The 18985-nt window shown below is 37.5% G+C and overlaps 3 protein-coding genes across 4 annotated transcripts; all 3 read right to left on the bottom strand.

The window, feature by feature from the left end:
• On the bottom strand, nt 2824-5554 carry LOC109726992 (peroxisomal membrane protein PMP22-like). The gene is made up of 7 exons (XM_020256838.1): nt 5313-5554; nt 5085-5183; nt 4006-4107; nt 3797-3872; nt 3527-3597; nt 3301-3386; nt 2824-3123 (listed from the first exon to the last, which is right to left on the bottom strand). Exons 1-7 carry the CDS (start codon nt 5382-5384, stop codon nt 3072-3074), a joined length of 558 nt encoding a protein of 185 aa, XP_020112427.1. The 5' UTR covers nt 5385-5554; the 3' UTR covers nt 2824-3071.
• Nucleotides 6609-13947, bottom strand: LOC109727276 (transcriptional corepressor LEUNIG_HOMOLOG). 2 transcript variants are annotated; one of them, XM_020257329.1, is made up of 18 exons: nt 13775-13947; nt 13456-13547; nt 13263-13360; nt 12760-12869; nt 12371-12669; nt 12192-12267; nt 11955-12069; nt 11613-11662; nt 11223-11528; nt 10399-10485; nt 10007-10231; nt 9796-9934; nt 9614-9723; nt 9333-9482; nt 8563-8718; nt 8353-8469; nt 7765-7962; nt 6609-7094 (listed from the first exon to the last, which is right to left on the bottom strand). In XM_020257329.1, exons 2-18 carry the CDS (start codon nt 13485-13487, stop codon nt 6951-6953), a joined length of 2412 nt encoding a protein of 803 aa, XP_020112918.1. In that variant the 5' UTR covers nt 13488-13547; nt 13775-13947; the 3' UTR covers nt 6609-6950. The 2 variants fall into 2 exon arrangements, with proteins under 2 accessions (XP_020112918.1, XP_020112920.1); XM_020257331.1 differs by having other exon boundaries at nt 11955-12066.
• LOC109726988 (desumoylating isopeptidase 1-like) lies at nt 15898-18765 on the bottom strand. The gene is made up of 5 exons (XM_020256830.1): nt 18658-18765; nt 18217-18315; nt 17957-18054; nt 17052-17368; nt 15898-16551 (listed from the first exon to the last, which is right to left on the bottom strand). The coding sequence occupies exons 2-5, from the start codon at nt 18223-18225 to the stop codon at nt 16115-16117; spliced, it is 861 nt and encodes a 286-aa protein (XP_020112419.1). The 5' UTR covers nt 18226-18315; nt 18658-18765; the 3' UTR covers nt 15898-16114.

Raw genomic sequence — 18985 nt, 5'->3', positions numbered from 1 at the left:
ATGTTGATAAGATATAGGTCGGATATGTTTGGAGCTATAGAGAGATTATGACTATTATACACTTATGAGTGTAGATATTTTTGCACTCATAAGTTTTTAGCCATTGAATGAAGAAATGTGCCGTTAAGATGATAGTGTTGTTCAAGAGTTGAGCAGGGGTTGTTGAATAGTATGATCTGACGAATGAAAATAGTCAAAAAAAAAAATAAATTTAATGGTCGAAAACTTTTGAGTACAAAAGAATTTATATTCATAAGAGTATAGTAACTGAACTCAGAAAGATTAGTCATCCAATAGAGCATGTAAAAATATGATGATAAAATTGTTTCTACTTTTTGTTTAATCCAATTAACTATTTCTCCTTTTAGCTAGTTCATTAATATATAAATTACTGCAGTACCATATTGTTCAGAGAAATTGAGGTTTTTCTGAGTTTGGAACTTTTGGGTGGGGTGTTGACGGTGTGGGTCAATAGACATGTTTAGAAAAGAAGTAAAAAAAGTACATATCAAAGCACAATAAAATGCACAAGTAATGAGAACACGATTTTAATTTGTGACCTTGCTCTTTCATTATAATTGCTACATTTTAGTGGCAAAATGGAGAACAATAGTGACAAGCGTAGAATATAAAATATTAAAATATTTGGAATAACCAATTCTTAAACATCATAGGGGGGGCGGGGGCGGCCATTTTACTAACCAGCCCAATCTGATTGCAACTTGGGTGAAGGAGTGTTGGGGGAGAAATGGGTGGAAGTGGCATAAGATTTTGTCAGGATTCACCCCTTCGACCCCGACAGACAGCGTCCAACTATCAAACTTCAAGGAATTGCTTGTTACGATTTCTCCAAGTAGTTCACAGGTCGAAATAAGATGGAGGTGGACACATTCCGAAACATTCTCGGTCAACTCGGTATATAAATTCCTTACGGACGGTGGAGTAGAGTCGACAGTTCCGCACGTCTTTGGAAGATTAGATTCCCTCTTGAAGTCAAGATCTTCGTTTGGCTTGTGCTAAAAAACAAGGTGCTTACTATGAATAACCTTCTCAAAAGGGGTTAGAATGGAGATGAAAATTGTGTTTTATGTTTAGATGAGAAGGAGACTGCGGATCATCTCTTCTCTGACTACGCCTACACCACATCTTTACTGAAAGGTTTGCTACCTAATAAACTAATCTTTAACAATCGCCCTTTCGCGAAGGAGATTTGGAAAAAAAGTAGTGCCAAAAAGGGCGCACAGGGGATATAGAAATGTTGACCATCGTTGCAACGTGGTGGGTATTATGGTTGGAGCGCAACAAAAGAATTTTTTAGCAATCAAGACGGGTGCTGGGGAGTCTGTTTTTGGAGATCAGAGTGCTTAGAAACTCGTGGAATCGTTCATATAGTTGATATGTGATGTTTTTCTTTTCTTTTTGGTTTTCTTTTCTCTTTTGTCTTTCTTTTGTTTTTCTCTTGTACCTTGAGTTTGTCTTTTTTCTTTTCCTCTTTCTTTCCTCTCGAGGCCCTAAATGTCTCAATCTGTAGCTAAGTTCACTCCCTAGTTGAATGAAGCGGTAGCATGCTATATTTTCTCAAAAAAAAAAAAAAGAAAAAGAAAAAGAAAACTTGGGTTCGATCTGGTTGGCCTGACAAGAGCTACAGTATACTGTTTGTACCAAACTTTTTCAAAAATTTAACATTAGCCTTTCAAATAAAAGTCTCTTTGAAATTATTATAGCTTTAAGCTCATTTCAATTTGCCTCAGTAGCTAGTGTCTGTCACCTCTAGCATTTCATTCTGAAACACGCAATTGTCACTTCTTCGAATTCACAAGAGGTTGTTTCAAAAGCCATGTCAAATAAGACAACTAAGATGTTGATTCGTGACTACGTCGAAATTCTCTCTCTACTTATTAACTTTTGTTCCATCCGAAACGAATGAATACAAGTGAACTACAAAATTGGCTTTTGAGCACATAAAAATGATCATTTGGATCGAAAAGCTTAAATATAAATGCTACGTACAGCTTCTGAAAACATTGCACACGTACGCACAAACATACAGACGCAGAGAGAAAGAGTAAACACAACGAATGAAATTACGATTAATGCTCGTTATTTGAACCTTCGAAGAATTAGCTCGATTTGAGAGGAATGGTAATAGATTTAGAGGGAGGAGAAAGGAAGGTGAGTGAAATTTATGGATTAGAGTTTTCACTTAAGAACTTTACTCTCTGATTTTTCACATAGCTTGCTCTTTAGTTCTAACATTACGTGTGTTGTATCAAACCTGAATACGTAAGTGAAGCAAGAACTGCTGTGATGATTAAAAAGTAACCATGAAGGGCTTGAAGGTCTTGAGGAGAGCCCTTGGTGCTTGATAAGTTAAACAGCATTTGCTTTACTTTTTCTATGCAGTTTGTAGGTCAAATGTAGATTTGAGAGAAAATCTTAGTGGATTTACCGAGATCCTTGTGTAGATATGCTTTATATCCATTGCAAATGCGATTCTGTTTGCGGGGATGGTTATTAGTGACACATCAGAATCAGATTCATTCTTATTCTGAACCCAATCAATATGCATATGATACATCCGACCGGCTTATGTGCACCTATTCTCACAATTATACTTGCTAAAAGGGCAAAATGAAGAGAACTCCTCAACAGTAAATCATGAATTCAGATACCCCCTCGAGTTAGCTCGACTTCCAATCTCATAAAAACCGTAATCTTCTCTTTCGTATTCTCAACCAAATCCATGTTCATGCAGAGAGACGAAGATCTCAATCATTATAGCCCGTGAAAAAGATGAACAGTCCAGAAATAAAAGAAGAAACGGAACAAAATGCAACATGTTAAGAGACTATCATTGATATGGAACCAGGATCACGTTGCGGCAGAACAAGCCAGTAAACACTTCTATTCAAATATAAAATCATACAAAGTAATGATGTCTCATCATATTGTGTCCACAGGGATGTGGCAACAAACTATTAATTTGATGAATAATCTATTAAGGACCCTCCGAAGCTTGGAAAGAGAAGAGGCTATGTAGCAGCCAACCTATCATGGTTTCTAGCTTCAAATTAAGCCTTCTTAACAGTAATTGATCGCGCTTTTAGGTTCAAAAACACAGCCCTGTAATTCAAACAGAATACAAAACAATAGTCAGCATTTATAAGAGTGCACTTAAATCTCTCGCAATATCGTGTCATACTAAAGTCACAAACATACGGAAATCCAATTTCTTTAACAGAATCATATAACTAAAACTCCATATTCATATACAAGTTAAAAAGGATGCGAAATCCTAACCAGCACGAAGCAACAAAGCTGTGGAAAAGAACTCGGAGTTGGAGAGGCATATATTGATAGTTCACCCAAGAAACAAGTGGCCAAAACTGCAAATCCAGTTACACGGTATGAATATGTAGTGTTAATTCGGCATGCTAGATCAGAAAATGATACTGACAAAAAAAAAAAAAGAAAAAAGAATTGGGGTACTAAACAAGTATAGCCCAGAAAATGCATGAAAAATCACCTTCCAAGCAGTCAATTGGACAGATGGGTAATCCTTCTTGACCTTGCTCTTCACTGAACTAAAAGGCCTGCCTGCGATTTTACTATTAATAGATCATTATGGTGTATATTTGATAAGGAAAAATTAATAAACATTACTTGGTAAAAAGCGACATGAGATGGACATAAAACGACAGAGTTGCTGGTTGCAGTTAGTGACCCTTCTTACAAGGATTTCTATTAGAACCAAAGTAGAGTTTATATGAATGATGTAATTCATTCTAGATCATACCCTCAACTACCAACCCATAGTACATCATAAAGAACATGTTGTTCCACGGTGAAGTAGTCAACTGTTCCAACAAGACCTGAAAAAGACCCAAATTGCCACAACCAAAGGGTCGAATGCAAATAAAGAAGAATGGATGTATTAGGATACCAATTGCAATTTCATTTCAGAGTAGGCATTTGAACAGGTTATAAGCACCATCAGCAACTCACCTTTTTGGCCACGGTTTCTTTCCCCTTCTTGCCCTTGAAGATAATCTCCATAAGCTTGTGCAGAAAGTGACCAAATGGCCCCGAGTAAGCAAAGCCATAAAGCTGCACAGAATTATCCAAATTAAACAAATTTTTACATAAGCCATGATGAACAATATTGCACTTATAATGAAAAGTTTTCTTTTTTTAAAAAAAAATTAAACTTAACTGGTCAGTGAAAAGGCTGATTAGCTATTTGCCCATTGAGACCGTATATCGAATATCAACTTTTAAAAGGAAAAGCGATGACTACGAGGAAACAAACAATATTGCGAAAACAAAAATGATAACAGCTTATTACAATCCTTAAATTTCCTCTCTTTTCCTCTGTTCTTCATTTGTCCCCGTCCCTGATGTTTTGCTTCTTTTTTCTTAAACAAAGAACAACTCCAGTGTAATAGGCGAACTGCTACATGCTTCTTTATCCCATGACATTGTCCAGAATATTAGCGTCGGACGCACCAGAGTCCTTGTTCTTAAACTAATTCAATTTCAGATTTTTGGGAAAAAGGAGGGTGAAGAGGAGGATGAGACCTCAGCCTTATCAGATTAAAAGAAGGTAAATAGAGAAGCATTCGTCACGCTTAGGAAGTCAAAGTCAAAATCGAGTTCACGAAGTTCCCAATCATTCAATAGTTCATTCCAGTGTCATTAGTTTCCTAAAATAGACTCCCCAGGGAAGGATTTTTGCGAATAAGAAGTCCAAGCCTTTCGAAATTTTTCCCGAAGGGGAAGCCCAAAATTGATACTTTGGGCATATCCAATCTAAATCACTAATATCAAAGTTGCTTCAAAACTACGATTTCTTTTGGAGTCAAACCATCAAACACTAGTAAACCAAAAACCTAGACATGGCTCTCACAAAACAATCAGGAGGCACTGAATTTAATTAGCTTTTGATCAAGTAAATCAATATCACCAGTAAAGTCAACACCTTTCCCCTAATACCAGAGATTAAAAGAAAATTCATACCATGTTGACAAAAGATTACAAAAAAAATAAAAATAAAAAAAAGAAATAAAACAGAAATAAAAGCATACCATGATCAGAAGCAACCTTCTAATTTGGAGCCTCTTGATCCCTGAGATCTTCTGAGCAATCGCATCGCTGCAACCAGCCAAAACCCCAGAAGTGATCGCCTACACAAACAAACCCACAAACAATAAAAACAAAAACACATGTCGCGAATTTGTGGAAAACACAAGGATTCGTAAGAAAAAGGGCCGAATCACAAAGAAATAGCAGGGAAAAGAAGACAAAAATGGCACCTTTGTTCTCAGAGGGTGGAGTTGGAGTTGCTTGAGATAAGCGGTCCACGCTTCGGAGATGACCTCGGACATGGCTACAGCAAAAAGGGAGGAGAGAGAGAGCGAATACCCACTCAATCGAATGGTAAGCTACGGGATCTAAATACTATTTTGAGAGAGTTTAGCGGGGTTTTAAGGTGAGAAATGTAGAAAAGGGGTTGGTGGGTCGTAAGGGGGGAGACTAGGGAGTATTAATGGAATACTTAACCGGAGTCGTTGCATGAAATTATTTGGAAAATGCATTTCGATTTTTGCGTGATTTGCACGGAGGGAATAGGTGGGCCACACATGTCAGTTTCAGAATAATATGGTTGTATTGGAGTTGTTTTTTTTTTTTTTTTGTTGGTCACATATTGAATTTCTCTATTTTTTTCTTTTTCTAAAATAAGGTTTAATATCTAATTTTAACTATACCTTGTTTGAGAAAAACGCCAAATTAGTTTAGTGATTGTTACCATAATTCTGTTAAAGAATCAAAGTTTGATTTTTAATATGTGCATTTAAAAATGAGACTTCATCATCTCTCAACATATGTATTGTATTAATTTTGATATTTAAGCTTACGGCTGAAAAAATTAGGAAGATAACATGAAATTAAGATGGTAAAATGGAGGAGTCAAAGTCATGGAATGGCTAAATAAAAAAAATAAAAATTAAAAGAGGCAGGGAAGACTAGGAAGCATAAGTTGAACCATAGAGGAAGGTTTTGGACAAGAACTTCTAGAGAGAATGAATTTCTACGGAATGACCTTTGCCGATGTTGAAGTGGAAGGGACGGTGCATGTATTCAGACCTTCAAACAAAGAAGGCGCTTTCCAAGCGTACAATAGACTTGGCTCACAAACAAAATTTCTACAAATTTTTATTGAGACCTTAAAACTTTTGTTTCTTTCCATGAATCGCTCATTATTGATAAGTTTCCAAAATTATAACTTCATGACGAAATTATTATTTTTAGGACCATAATAACACTTTAGATTGGATAGAAAATATATGCGCCTGCAAATACATACACACATATGCCCACACTGAAAGTCTTTATCTTTTAGTGAAAAAAAGAAATAAAAAAATATTCTTTGTACGTCCAAAAAATTGGGTGTTAATCTTACACCCAACATATCACGCACGTTGGGTGCATGTAAGATTACACCTACTTTATTTTTGAACCTATGAATAACATTACACTTTGTTAGGTGTTGTGTTCACGTATGGCATTACCAACTACATAAATGAACTGACTAAAAACAGCATTCATCAGATGTTGAACTCTGGCAAATTACAATTTGATCATTAATTCTGTCATTTAAACAGGTTAATCACTATTTTCTTCAACTTAAACTGTTCCATTTAACACCCCTTATCACCCAACTTAAAACAGCATTTCTACAAAGCCAAGCAATTTAGCTCTTACACATTCACTACCACCCGAAGATAGTTCCAAACTAAGGACGATAATAATACAACAGCAACAAATGCACTCGTTGTAATCAACAGCCATAACTACTTTTACAGCTAGTGAGAACCCACAAACTTAGATATAGAAGACAAAAAAAGAGTATGTTGATTCTTCCTTAATTTCCTCCCTTCGAGCTTTACTGATTACTTCCATACCTTGACAGACTTGTCGTGGCTTGCAGAGGCCACCATTCCCGTTGCCGGTGATTGTGCTAATGCTGCAATTAGACCTTCGTGAGCCTGGACCGTCATGCTTTGGTTTTCAACCATGTTCCATAGCTCTAGAGACTGCAATTATTAAATTATCAAGGTAAGAAGGGGAAAAAATTCAAAAACTGAAGTGAGAGAGATTCAACTTTCCAGTAGAGAAGGATAGCTCGAAAAGAAAGTTCTCGTATAGCAATACAGAAATGTCAAGGATAATTGCCAACTACTGATAAATAGGCCTATTACTACTACTCGGTGCTTTAGAAATGTCAAGGATAACTGCCTACTGCTGATAAATAAGTCTATTACTAGCTTCTCAGTGGCTTTTTTAAAGAAAAACTTAAATGGGTTGGAGAGAGCCTGTAAGCACCCTAGACCCCCAAAAATCCACCCCACACGTTCCTGGGCTCGAACCCAAGACAATCACTCCCAGGATACCATACTGTTAAGCACTGACCAACCCCGTGGCTGGTAGCTGATAGGAGAATTTGAAGCTTCTAGAACGGCAAGAAGCTTAAATGGGATTTTGAGGCTAGAAAGAGTAAACTCCAATTTAAATTTTTCTTGCCATGTAGAAGTTGTTGAGAATGATTTTAATGGAAAAGCTATTAGTCCTCTAAATAGCACTACTACTAAAACAGCACTAAGTTATACTTAAATGATAAGAAAAAAAAAAAAAAAAAAAGGTCAAAACGAAAAAGATATGTCATTTACTACGTTTTCGACAGCAGATAAAGAGAAACACAATCACCTGATGTCCCCCAATGACTAAGAGATTGGTATAGTTTGGATGAAAAACACATGAATGGAACTTGTTCCCATTGGAGTTTAGATTGTGAATGCATTCTCCTGTCGATATCGACCAGACTTTAACTAAATCCTGGCTAACAGATGCCAGGTACTCCCCACTGTTATCCCAGCAAATAGAGTGCACTTCCATGGCATGGCCCTGAGAAAAAATAAAACAATAAAAGGGGCAAAATGAAAAAAGTAAATACACACTTTTTTATTAAAAAAAAAAAAAAAATCGAGTTTATTGCATATACTCTTGCAAAATCTAAATTTTTATATACGCCATTCAAAACTTTATTTCTAGCATAGGCACACTCTTGTACCGACAAAAATGTCTACTGATGGCTTCAGATAAGGGTACTTAAAGAAGAAACTGCTCTTTGAAGGGGCATATATGATATTTTTTCTTTAACAAGGGTATACATGTCAATAGATGATTTTGCGGGAATATATGTGTAGAAGAGCCAAAGGACAATAGTTCAGAAGTATCAATTAAAAAATATAGGTTATCACAAAACACTATTAATGCTATTTTAAAAAAAAAAACCTGTAATGTATATCTTTTCCTGTCTGGTTCAATATCAAAGATAGACACCACATTTTCTGCAGCAGCGGCAAGAAACTGGCCAATATTAGGTTGAAACCTAACTTGAACTGTACCACCCTGTTCAGAAAATACGTAGAATTAACAATTGAGAGCACAAAAAAAAAAAAGAGAATAATATCTCTGAATAAAGATATAAATAAATTCACTAGCCTTTGAAACACGTGAACATGAGAAATGGCTTGTACTCCACAATCGAATTTCACCATTGCAGTCACAAGAGCAGAAGAGATCGGTCTTCTTTGGATGAAAATCTAGTGATGTAATTTGCCCACTATGCCCTGTAAAGGAGTGCAAACAGTAGCCAGGCTACAAAAACCAAAAAAGAGGAGCAAGTTAATACTATGGTCAGACAATAACCAACACTATAGGGTACGTTGGATATATCAGTAGGATCTGCCATTGGTTACATGTGAAAGATGATCAAGCTTCATTTTGCTGTGTATAATAATGATGAGATACATGAAATAATGATTTTAACAATTTTGATCAATTTAATTTCCTAGGAGATAGTGACAGAGGTCATTTTCCGATGATTTACAACAGATGGAATTTGAAAATTACAGATCTTAAGAAGGTAACTTTGAAAATAAATCATCGTAACTACTACTAGGAAAGAAGATGAAAAGAACAACGGGATTTGTAAATGTAATGCCAATTGGAACAAAGTGAACAGGTAACACAACTTTGATCTAAATAGCCAATTCAAACAAAGTGAATGGGAAAACAACTTTTATCTAAATAGCCAATTGAAACAAAGTGACGTAGAGCGCAACTTTAATCTAATTAGTACACAAGTTGCAAGCTCAAAGAACACCTATGTGAATTAAATTTATATCGTAGCAAACCAACAGCATGCATAATAGCAAATGCAGTCAACTGCTTCAGATTTGTGAGAAGAGGATGATAATAGAGATCATTACCTCTGCTGCATTCCACAGTTTTACAGTTTTGTCAAAAGAGGATGATGCCAGTTGTGTTGAGTTTGGCCTGAAACGGACATCTGTTACTATATCAGCATGTTCTACAGGAGTGCTCTCTGTTTCAAAAGTATCCATGTTCCAAAGAACAGCCTATAAAATACAAGTAATAAGCTAACCCACATATCATCCTATAAGCTTCAAGTTGTAATTGAAAATTTGCAAGAAACTTATTCATGTGTAACTGAGAAGCTCAATCTTGTAGTAAATGTTAACCACAGTACCTTCTTTTCATGCCCCGCAAAGGCCAATAACTTTCCATCTGAAGAAAAGTGGCAGCATAGAACTTTGTTATTGCTTGTACGGTTAGAGCCAACCTCACTGAAGGTAAAACCTGAAAAATAAAGGACAAAAACATGCGCCATTGGAAATTTTTCACAGATTAAAAGCAACAGTACCAAATTACCCTTTGACGGCCCTGGATTGTGCTCAGCAGGGCTTCTTTTCAATGCAGCAAAAATGTCTCTGGCATCATCGTCATGGGATAAGAATGATTCTACATTATCATCCAAAGAACCAACATCCCCGAAATGCTCCAAATCATCCTAGAATTAGATATAAGCACAAAATTTAACCACATGGAAAGAATGCTAAAAGAGGTAAGTTCAGAAGGTTACCATTTGATTGGAAGAAGAAGCAAGTCCAGTTCCATCTGCACCATATATCATTAAACTCTTCGGCATGCTATTGACATGACGCATATTTGCAGCTGCTGCCACTCCTTCACCGGTTGTATGGGTAGACGGAGTTGATGGAGGAGAGCTGGTGGGACCCACAGTGTTTCCTGTGCCAGTACTGTTTGCAGCTCCTGATGATGAAGGCTGTTTTCTTTTTCTATTATTCTGAAAATAGTAACAAATAAATATCTGACGGCTAGAATCTCAAACGAAAGTGAAAATAAAAATAAAAATACTAGCTTAGATAGTAGACACGACTATCAACAATATAGAGTCAAGGAAACGAAGAGATATAAAGTGCCAGATTTCGCGGAGAAAAGTCAGGACAATACCTGTTGTATTTGTTGCTGCTGCTGCTGCTGCTGGATCTGTTCCTGGGGTTGCTGAGAAGAGGACTGCTGCATCTGGGCGACCTTCAGCTACATGCAAAATAAGCAAAGAAGTAAAACAAAAGTTAATAACAAAAATCAATGCGATGCAATAGGGTACATGAACTATATGTGTTGACATTCTTTAGGTGAAAAAAACAAAACACAACAAAGAAAACCTGTCAATCTTAGCATCAGTTTTCTTACTAACTCTTCAAACTAAAAAATAATGTAAAATTGTGCAGTTGTTACATGAAATATAGCGCATTTTGAAATGCACAGCTGAAAATTGGACGTTATTATATTACTAGTTATCGTTGCATTGCTTCTAATTTTAGGAAATTCCGTCAAGCTCCATTAGAACATACCAATTTCCACCTAAAAAGTCGTAGAAAATTCTTTTTATGTAGCATGATATTCTCGTTAGATTACAGAACATCCCATTGAAGAAGAGTTAGGTAAATTAAACAAACTGAAATGTAAGGTAGTAAAATCATAATTTTCAGAGTTAAAAGTGTACGTTCCAAAAAACAACATTGTTCAGGTTAGATGTGTATGTTTTTACAAAATATGTATGTCTCTACTTACAGATATGTGTACGTTTTTGCAAAATATGTATGTCTCTACTTACAAAAATATGCACTCTAAATCAAGAGTAATACGCCATTGTTCAGGTTAAGTGTGTATGCTTTTACTTACAAGAATATTTATGTTTTTTACTTAGAAAAATATGCACTCTAAATCAAGAGTCACTGATATCTATTCATTCAAGCTCTGAAGAAACTAACCTTCATGAGATATTCAGCTTGCTCTGGTCTGACCTTTGGAGAGCTTGACTGCATTGGAGAACCTATCGATCCATCAGTTCCAGTAGGTTGACCTTCTTTACCATTTGTGGGACCCCTTGGTAAAGCTCTAAATCTTCGAGGATCCACATCGCCATAATTGGGTGATCTTCCAAGGTTTCCTTGTGCTTGGGCCTGTGCTAGGAGCTGTTGTTGCTGTTGAGTTGACATAAGTTGAAACTGTGGCTGTGTTGATACAAATGGCTTTTGCATTTGTGGACTAAAATTTGGACGTAACTGATCAATCCCCTGAAAGAGAAAAGCAAAATTGGATACAGCAGGCTATGGTCAGCTCAAACAACAAAGGAAGCAAAAGAAATTTGGTGAACTTACAGTTAGTGGCCAGCCCTTCAAAGGAAGGCCGCTGACACCTTGGTTCAATCCTGCGAAGTTAGCAACCAAGAGATCAACAGCAACAACAGTGTTAATTCTTACCTCACTAGGACTACTAGGGTGTTGCGATCCATTTAATGCACTTCACTACTACAATTGCATTACAACTCTCAGTTGAAAGAAAAAAAAAGAACTAAAGAACCAACAATGACACTTATAACAACAAAAGGCATTCACCAGATACTGCTCAATGCTCAATCAATTATGACGAAGACAAGGATACGAAGAAATTTAACTTTAAAAAAAGGCTTTTTAATTTTGTTATCCAGGAAATTAACTTACCCACACCAGCTAATCCAGATTTTGACTGAATAATCCCTTGCCCATATATCGATGACGGGTCCATGGGCATAGACCTTTGATCTACAGCCAGGTTAGGCTCAGTCTTCATATCCTGCTGATTTTATGAAAAGTAAGAGAATAAGGGAAAAAAAAAAAAAACAGCCAATATAGCATTGCTGAAATAAAAGGGTAAGAATAAATACACAATAATGAAAAGTCAAAAGTGTAACAAGTTACAGCTGTCTGCTGGTTTCGCGCCTGTAGTTGTTGCAAAGTTGTGGACACATTGCCGAGATTACCTTGGACTAACTGTCTGTTAGCATACAGAAATTTAAGAAATACGGAAATCAGCAACACCAACAATTTAAGCAACCTATGATAAAAAGGGACCGAATTACCGAAACATAAGATCTCACCCTGCATGATTAGTTGCTGCCGACTTGAGAAGAGCCATCCTACTTGCATCGAGAAGCTGCGGCGATGCCTCAGAATCCATTGTGTGTGGGTTCTTCAACCGCTCTTCGTACATCTTGGCAGCCAAAACACTGGCAGTTGATGGCCCCAAAATCCCATCAGTGTTTATAGCATTTATAGAACCACCAAGAGAAGGATGATTAGCATTATTTCTCTGTAGTTGAGCATGTCGTTGCTGTATAAGCTGCAGTTGTTGAATTTGTAACTGCTGTTGCTGCTCTCTCGCTTTCATCTGTTGTGTCTGTGGTTTCGACAAGATATATGCGTTAAATACTAAGACAAACAATAAGTGGAACTAAGATAAATGATACAGAGTGTATATAATGTCAACCTCAATGTACGCTGCCGCAACCTCGGAGTGCTTTTCATTTGTCCTTGCAATAAAAATGTCCCAAAAAACAGACCACCATTCAAAGAGGAAGCCTCCAGGAGCATCAATTGCTGTGCAGTAAGGTAATGAACCTTTATCAGTTCCTAAATAAGTTTATTTAATGTTTTGGATGAGCTTTTATTTCTTACTAGATTATTAACGCGTGAGATGCAAGAAACCACGTGCTTTGGATCAGCTTTGTTCTTTCTGTGCTGAATTGTTAATGGATACGTAAACTTAAAACGAGTTATGCTTACATCTACTGCTTTCCCCAAATGTATGTAGTGAAATCACTGTGAACGATTCTTTAATAGCCTACTTCTAGAATAATATGTTACTAATGCAGAAAATGAACAGAAGTTACTTCTCGAGGAGATGATTTCCTAAGTCTCATAATTCAATGAAGTAAACAAACTCGGGATACATTAAGCACGGCGATGCGAGCAAAGAAGCTCCTCCATTACCTACTGGATCAGCAGCAACCTTTCCTTCAGTCATGAAGGCCTTCGCAGTGTTCTGTAGATTCCTCTTCACTAAATAGTCATAAATATACACATCGAGCCTAGAATAAACAAAAGAAAAAAAGAGGAAAAACCATAAGAGAAACTTTCAATTCCATCAAAATAAGGCCAAATTTGAAATTCACACAGTACTCACATCTTATCCGCTTCCCAATTACTCTGCGCCATGCTGCGATCGAGCAATCTCACAACTAATTCGCTACTTCCCTACTCTCTATAGCATCATTCCTTCACAAAATCGCAAATAATAGATAACATAATTTAACAATTATAGAGGGAAGTAAGAGGAGGACCTCAATTACACAACTAAAATCAACAGAAACAGTGGGATCACATCCTACATTATCGATCAAACACTGTTTATCACCTCTGTCACCACATCTCACACTCCAATTCACCAAATTCGATCGCAAAAGGGAAAAAAATAGCGGACAATTAGAGTAAAAATCGCCTACCTTAGAAGTAAACCGCTTCAAATTCGTGGAGCGGCGCATTTGCTGGGCTCCGGAGGAGGAGGAGAGCTCTATCGCGAGCAACAATGACAACGATAATATCTCTTCGTTTTCGCACCGCCTCGGAGAAGAGAGAGAAAGAGAGAGGAGAGAGAGAGAGGAGGGAGGGGGTGGAGAGAGAGTAATGAAGAGCTTCGAGCCTTCGAGCTCGCGGCCTGGGCTTCGGAACGTCGGCTCGAGCTCCGAACCTGGAGGTTCGAGAAGGCTCGGATCCGAAGCTAGTGGAGGCTCGGAGGCGTGGGGATTGGTGCAATTGATTAGCTCCGGATTGTGATGGATCCCGCGATGCGGACACCATAACACCACGCAGCGAAATGAACCAATTAAAATGCATACCGATAGTACACGTGGCAGAATTTTATAGGAAAATTGGGGTAATGCTGTTCGGCAAGCTGATTTTCGGGATAATGTTTGTTGCATGCACCTGGTGTATCTCTCATATACTGGATCTCAAAATCTAAATAGAATTTTAAAAAAAGCCTATAAAAAGATTAAAATTCTACTTTATTTATGAACTTTCTACATACTGCAGATCATATTTATTGAATTTTTTGATTAATTTCAAAACATTGATCAATCACGGTTGAGAATGGTGCATTATATGTACGGATGCACTTGGTGCAGCGATTAATTTCTCGTTTTGTGGCCGGTGAACATTGGGTCCACCATTCACACCACGGTCTTCGGGGAAGAGAACACCGAATGCGCTGCAACGAACGGCTCAGATTTTCTCAAGGCGATGACGTGGCCGGTCGTGGGTAGGCGATGCCTGCGCCTATAGAAACTTCTTCCGTTGGGTTTGGTGGGACGCAGCTGTTCGGAAATCCAACGGCTTAGATGGAGGGAGAGCGGGGGCGAAAATAATAGTGGACGGTGGGCAATGGTTCTGTGGTCGGCACACGTGCGCACGTGCCGTTCACTTGGTAGTAGGTATTCTGATGGGCCCACCAGTGTTCGGATTCTCTACAGTGAAATTGGTACAACCTGCTACGTGGCATCAGACTATTGGGGTCTACATTTCAACGGGGTCGGATTCTCTACAGTGGAACCTGTACAGCCTGCTACTCATGCTATATATATATATATATATATGTTTGAGACATCTCAAGGATAATTCAAAAATTTTATCAAATATTTTAAATTTATCTGCATTCAGTAATGCGTTAGATACTCACTCTCTCTATTTCATTAATAATTATTTATATTATTAAGAGAATATTATTCCTTTTAAAATTAAAAGTTTTTAATCATATTATTGAACGAAATTATCCTAGCACTGTAATATTCACTGAATTTCTAAAAATCTAAAGCTAAGAGTTCTTTTGCTGCGAAGAACGTTACCAGCGCTGCCTATTTTGAATGATCAGATTCTGCATTAGCCCGATTCTTCCGTTGCTGGTACCCTCATCCCACGAGCTCTATCTCCAATTTCTATTAAGTAACATCAATGGTAAAAAAAAAAAAAAAAGAAAACAAAAAATAAGAAATGCAAATGATACTATTACCGTCTCAAGCAATGCCTGAGATGTTGGAACTGATTACTTTATATTAAAAAAAATAATTAGTAATTTTATCTAAATACGATAAATATAACCTGCACGAGCGAAATTAATAATCACAAATTATTGGAGATAAATGGAGGGGAGAGCCATACCCTGAGTGCTGGTGGCAGCAGTCTGATAGCTATCTTATGATTTAAATATGATATCCGTCTTTTATGTAAGATTTAAATATTGTATTAGTATTTAAATTTCAAAAATATTGATGTCGCATCAACTATCCGAGGCCGATCGGATGCATAAAATATTGATGGAACCATATCAGATAGAATAAATATTGTGGAGAAGAGCCGCAAAATGAGTCTGAATTTTTTAAAAAAATTTGCACTCGTCAGTGGCGGCAGAACGAATCTGATATAAAGAAAAAATAATTATAATTGTTATGATTTGCATATTCGGACACTCACTGTACTACTGTTAAATCGTGCATCACGCTGCACTGCTGGACTCATATATAAACTGGCAGAGAATATCCACACACCACACAGAATAGTTAAACAGAGCGCATATATGAAACATTTTTCGCTTCTTGTATAAACTGTTCTACAATGACAAGCACCATAGTTAAGCAAAGCACACTGAAACATTTTACACTTGTTGAATATGCTGTTTTACAGTTAAAAGTAAATGCCTTGAGAAATTTCTCTCAATCATGAAAGTAGCACACTTTGATCTCTCAAAGAAAAAAGGAGAAATAAGAATAGAAGGGGATGGCAAATCCTGTTCATGCCTGCTGCATGGCCGAGGCGTCCAACCGCCCATACCTCTCCATAACCCTCCTCGTCGCAAGCGCCGCAGCCTCGCTCGCGTGCATGTCTCCAGCCGCCATTATAGCTCTGAATTCCCTCATGATCTCTTCCTGTACTTTGCTCCGTGCGGCCCCGAGAGGATCGGAGGCAGGAGGTGGCTGCTGCTTCTCCTTCTCGAGTTTGATAGATTCAGCTGCAGCTGGGACTGCTTTGGCTTGTTCCGGAAGCTGAGGATGTGATGAGATTTTGGAATCACCGCTTTTGTCCTCAGAGCTCGCAAGTTTTCTCGGGTTTACAAGGATGGTGGAAGGAACAGAAGGCTGAGCTCTTGAAGCAAGCGAAGGTTGGAACTGAGGCGGCTGAGGAACTGCTCCGGCTCTTAAGGTTGCCTCGAGCTGTTGAATCATCGGTACTGCACATACATGAAGAGACTCGGAAAACTACATCTTGTAACAGCTCAAACGACTAGAAAAGTGTATTAGTCTTCTTAAAATTAAGATTGAGAATTTAAAGAGGTCCAGGACACAAAAATTTAAATACAAGGATAGTCTTCGTAATTCATAAAACACAAATTACTCCCTGAATTTTTCACTTCAATAGGTACATGACTTAATCTCATCCCTATCTGTTTATTGTACAAGAGCAAAATTGAAGTATCGGGAAATTAATGGGACTTCCACACTTCTATACCCTTGAACTAAGTAGGATTGTTTTCTAAATCAAATATTTGATTAGACATTGAGGATTTCGAGCTCACAAGTCAGGATCTGATACCATGCTGTGGGGAAAAATATTTTTAGAAAAAATTGTCTAAAAATTTAAGCAACCAAGAATTGCTTTTGGAGCATATTTAGTTATATTATCAACGAGTACTTGGTGAGGAAAAGATAGTAAACATATGATCATACTTACATATCAGAGGACCCATCGGGCTAGAAATAACTTCATTGGGGAGGTTGAGGATGTAATCTGGGATCGTGGTGCCCACCAAGAATTGCGCGACCTCATTGCTGAAGTTGTTGCAGTTGTGGCTGAGAAGCCTGTAGGTCTCTGCGGTGTATCGAGAACTAATGTCCTGCAGGAAATCCTCGAAAACCTCTTGGGGCACTTGCGTTATCCCGAGCTCGATAACCCGGATGGGAGAGCCATATGGGGTCGATCCGGCGGGAGCATGTTGGATGCCTCCCCCAAAGTAGTACTCGTTTCCGTATACCACAACACCAGTATGCCTGTATAAAGTTACAGCACAATCAACAAGCCAAAATTGTTTCCCTGTGGCATATGGTAGTTAATAAGATGTAATTCAATTGGAGTAACAATGTTTGACACCTCAAATTACTGTAATCAACAAATTTGCATGAGAAGAACATGGCAAGTAGACAATTTCACTTTCCGAAAAAGTGTATTATGGACAGCACAACTAACTCATAAATGCGCATAATAACTAGTATAATACATTTCGCGCGATTTCAAAAATTATGTTCATGAGAAGCACCGCGTGGCACCCGTATGTCACTTTACATTACCAACAATTATGTACCAAATCTAGATTGTTCATTTACCGAATCGGCACCGAGAGTGCGAAGGAAACATCCCTTGTACATATAAAAAGAAGAAAAAAGGACAAAAATATGATTAGATAAAAACATATAAAATGTTTCAAAGACCCAGTCATTGTCCCATAAAACATTTAGCTAAAATTTTTGGCTTTTGTAGGATATATTCAAGTAAATATAATTCAAAAGGCGCAAAGAAGTATTCTTCTTCTTAGAGGGGGTCGATAGAGCGAATATCGCACAGATTGAGCAACATCTTACCAAATCGCTTCGATGGTCTTGCCCAAAAATGTCACTGATAGCTGCTTAGCAAGCCCCTGGCTAAGATCATACACATTCAAAGTGACTCTGTGCCCATCCTGCAAAATATATAATATATAATTTATAGAAACATAAATACATAAATATACATATCTACGTATATGCGGTCGTCCGAATAATGTGTTAGTTCCTGAGGAATAACTACAACCAAAAAAATAAAATAAAATAAAATAAAATAGAAAAGCATGCATCATACATACCTCTGCCATGTTGCTTATTACTCTACAGCAGCAATTATGGATTAATCTTTTTTTTTTTTTGGATTCTTAAGAAAAAGTAAGAGATTTCTCAGCAACACCCTACAATCGAAATAGCGAATATTTATTAGGAACTTAGCAATAAATGATTCTATGCTGTACAAACATAGGAATAAACCAAAAACAAAAAAGGTAATATAGATATATAAAAAGTGCTAAATTAAGAACCTCAACGAAAACCACGTTGAGTAATAGAATCACGTCGCATCAAAAAATTGGATTTTAAATCGATATTGAGAAAATTAACCAAATAACTATCTATAAAAAGGGACAAAAGCGACAAATCACATCCAAAACAGCATCTAAAACAACAAAAAAAATAGGAAAAAAAATAAGATAGCACCATTGAGAGAGAAAAAAAAAAAAAGAAAGGATAAATCAAACCTGAATCGAAGAGAGACGAGCTTCGATTGTGTTAAAAAAAAAAAAGGGGGGAGGAAAAGGGACAAAAAAAATTCGCAAATGCGAGAAACCGTAAAGGGGGAGGAGCCCTTTTTAAAGGAGAGCGTTACGAAAACGAACGGGTAGGATTGATTCCGTTGGTGCGATCTACGGCTCTCCGAGCGCGATGCGCGTGGCCGCTCGATTCCCGCTCTTTCGAAGCACGGCGCATTTTAGATTTTCCGCGTTTTAGGGTGGTGGGTCAGCGCCGCGGCAACTACGAACGGAACTTCTAGAAGCTACTAGTCGCTGGGATTCTTGACACGTGTCC

The sequence above is a fragment of the Ananas comosus genome, linkage group 22, assembly GCF_001540865.1.
Source record: "Ananas comosus cultivar F153 linkage group 22, ASM154086v1, whole genome shotgun sequence".
Taxonomy (NCBI): domain Eukaryota; kingdom Viridiplantae; phylum Streptophyta; class Magnoliopsida; order Poales; family Bromeliaceae; genus Ananas; species Ananas comosus.
This window is presented reverse-complemented; position numbering and strand designations above follow the sequence as displayed.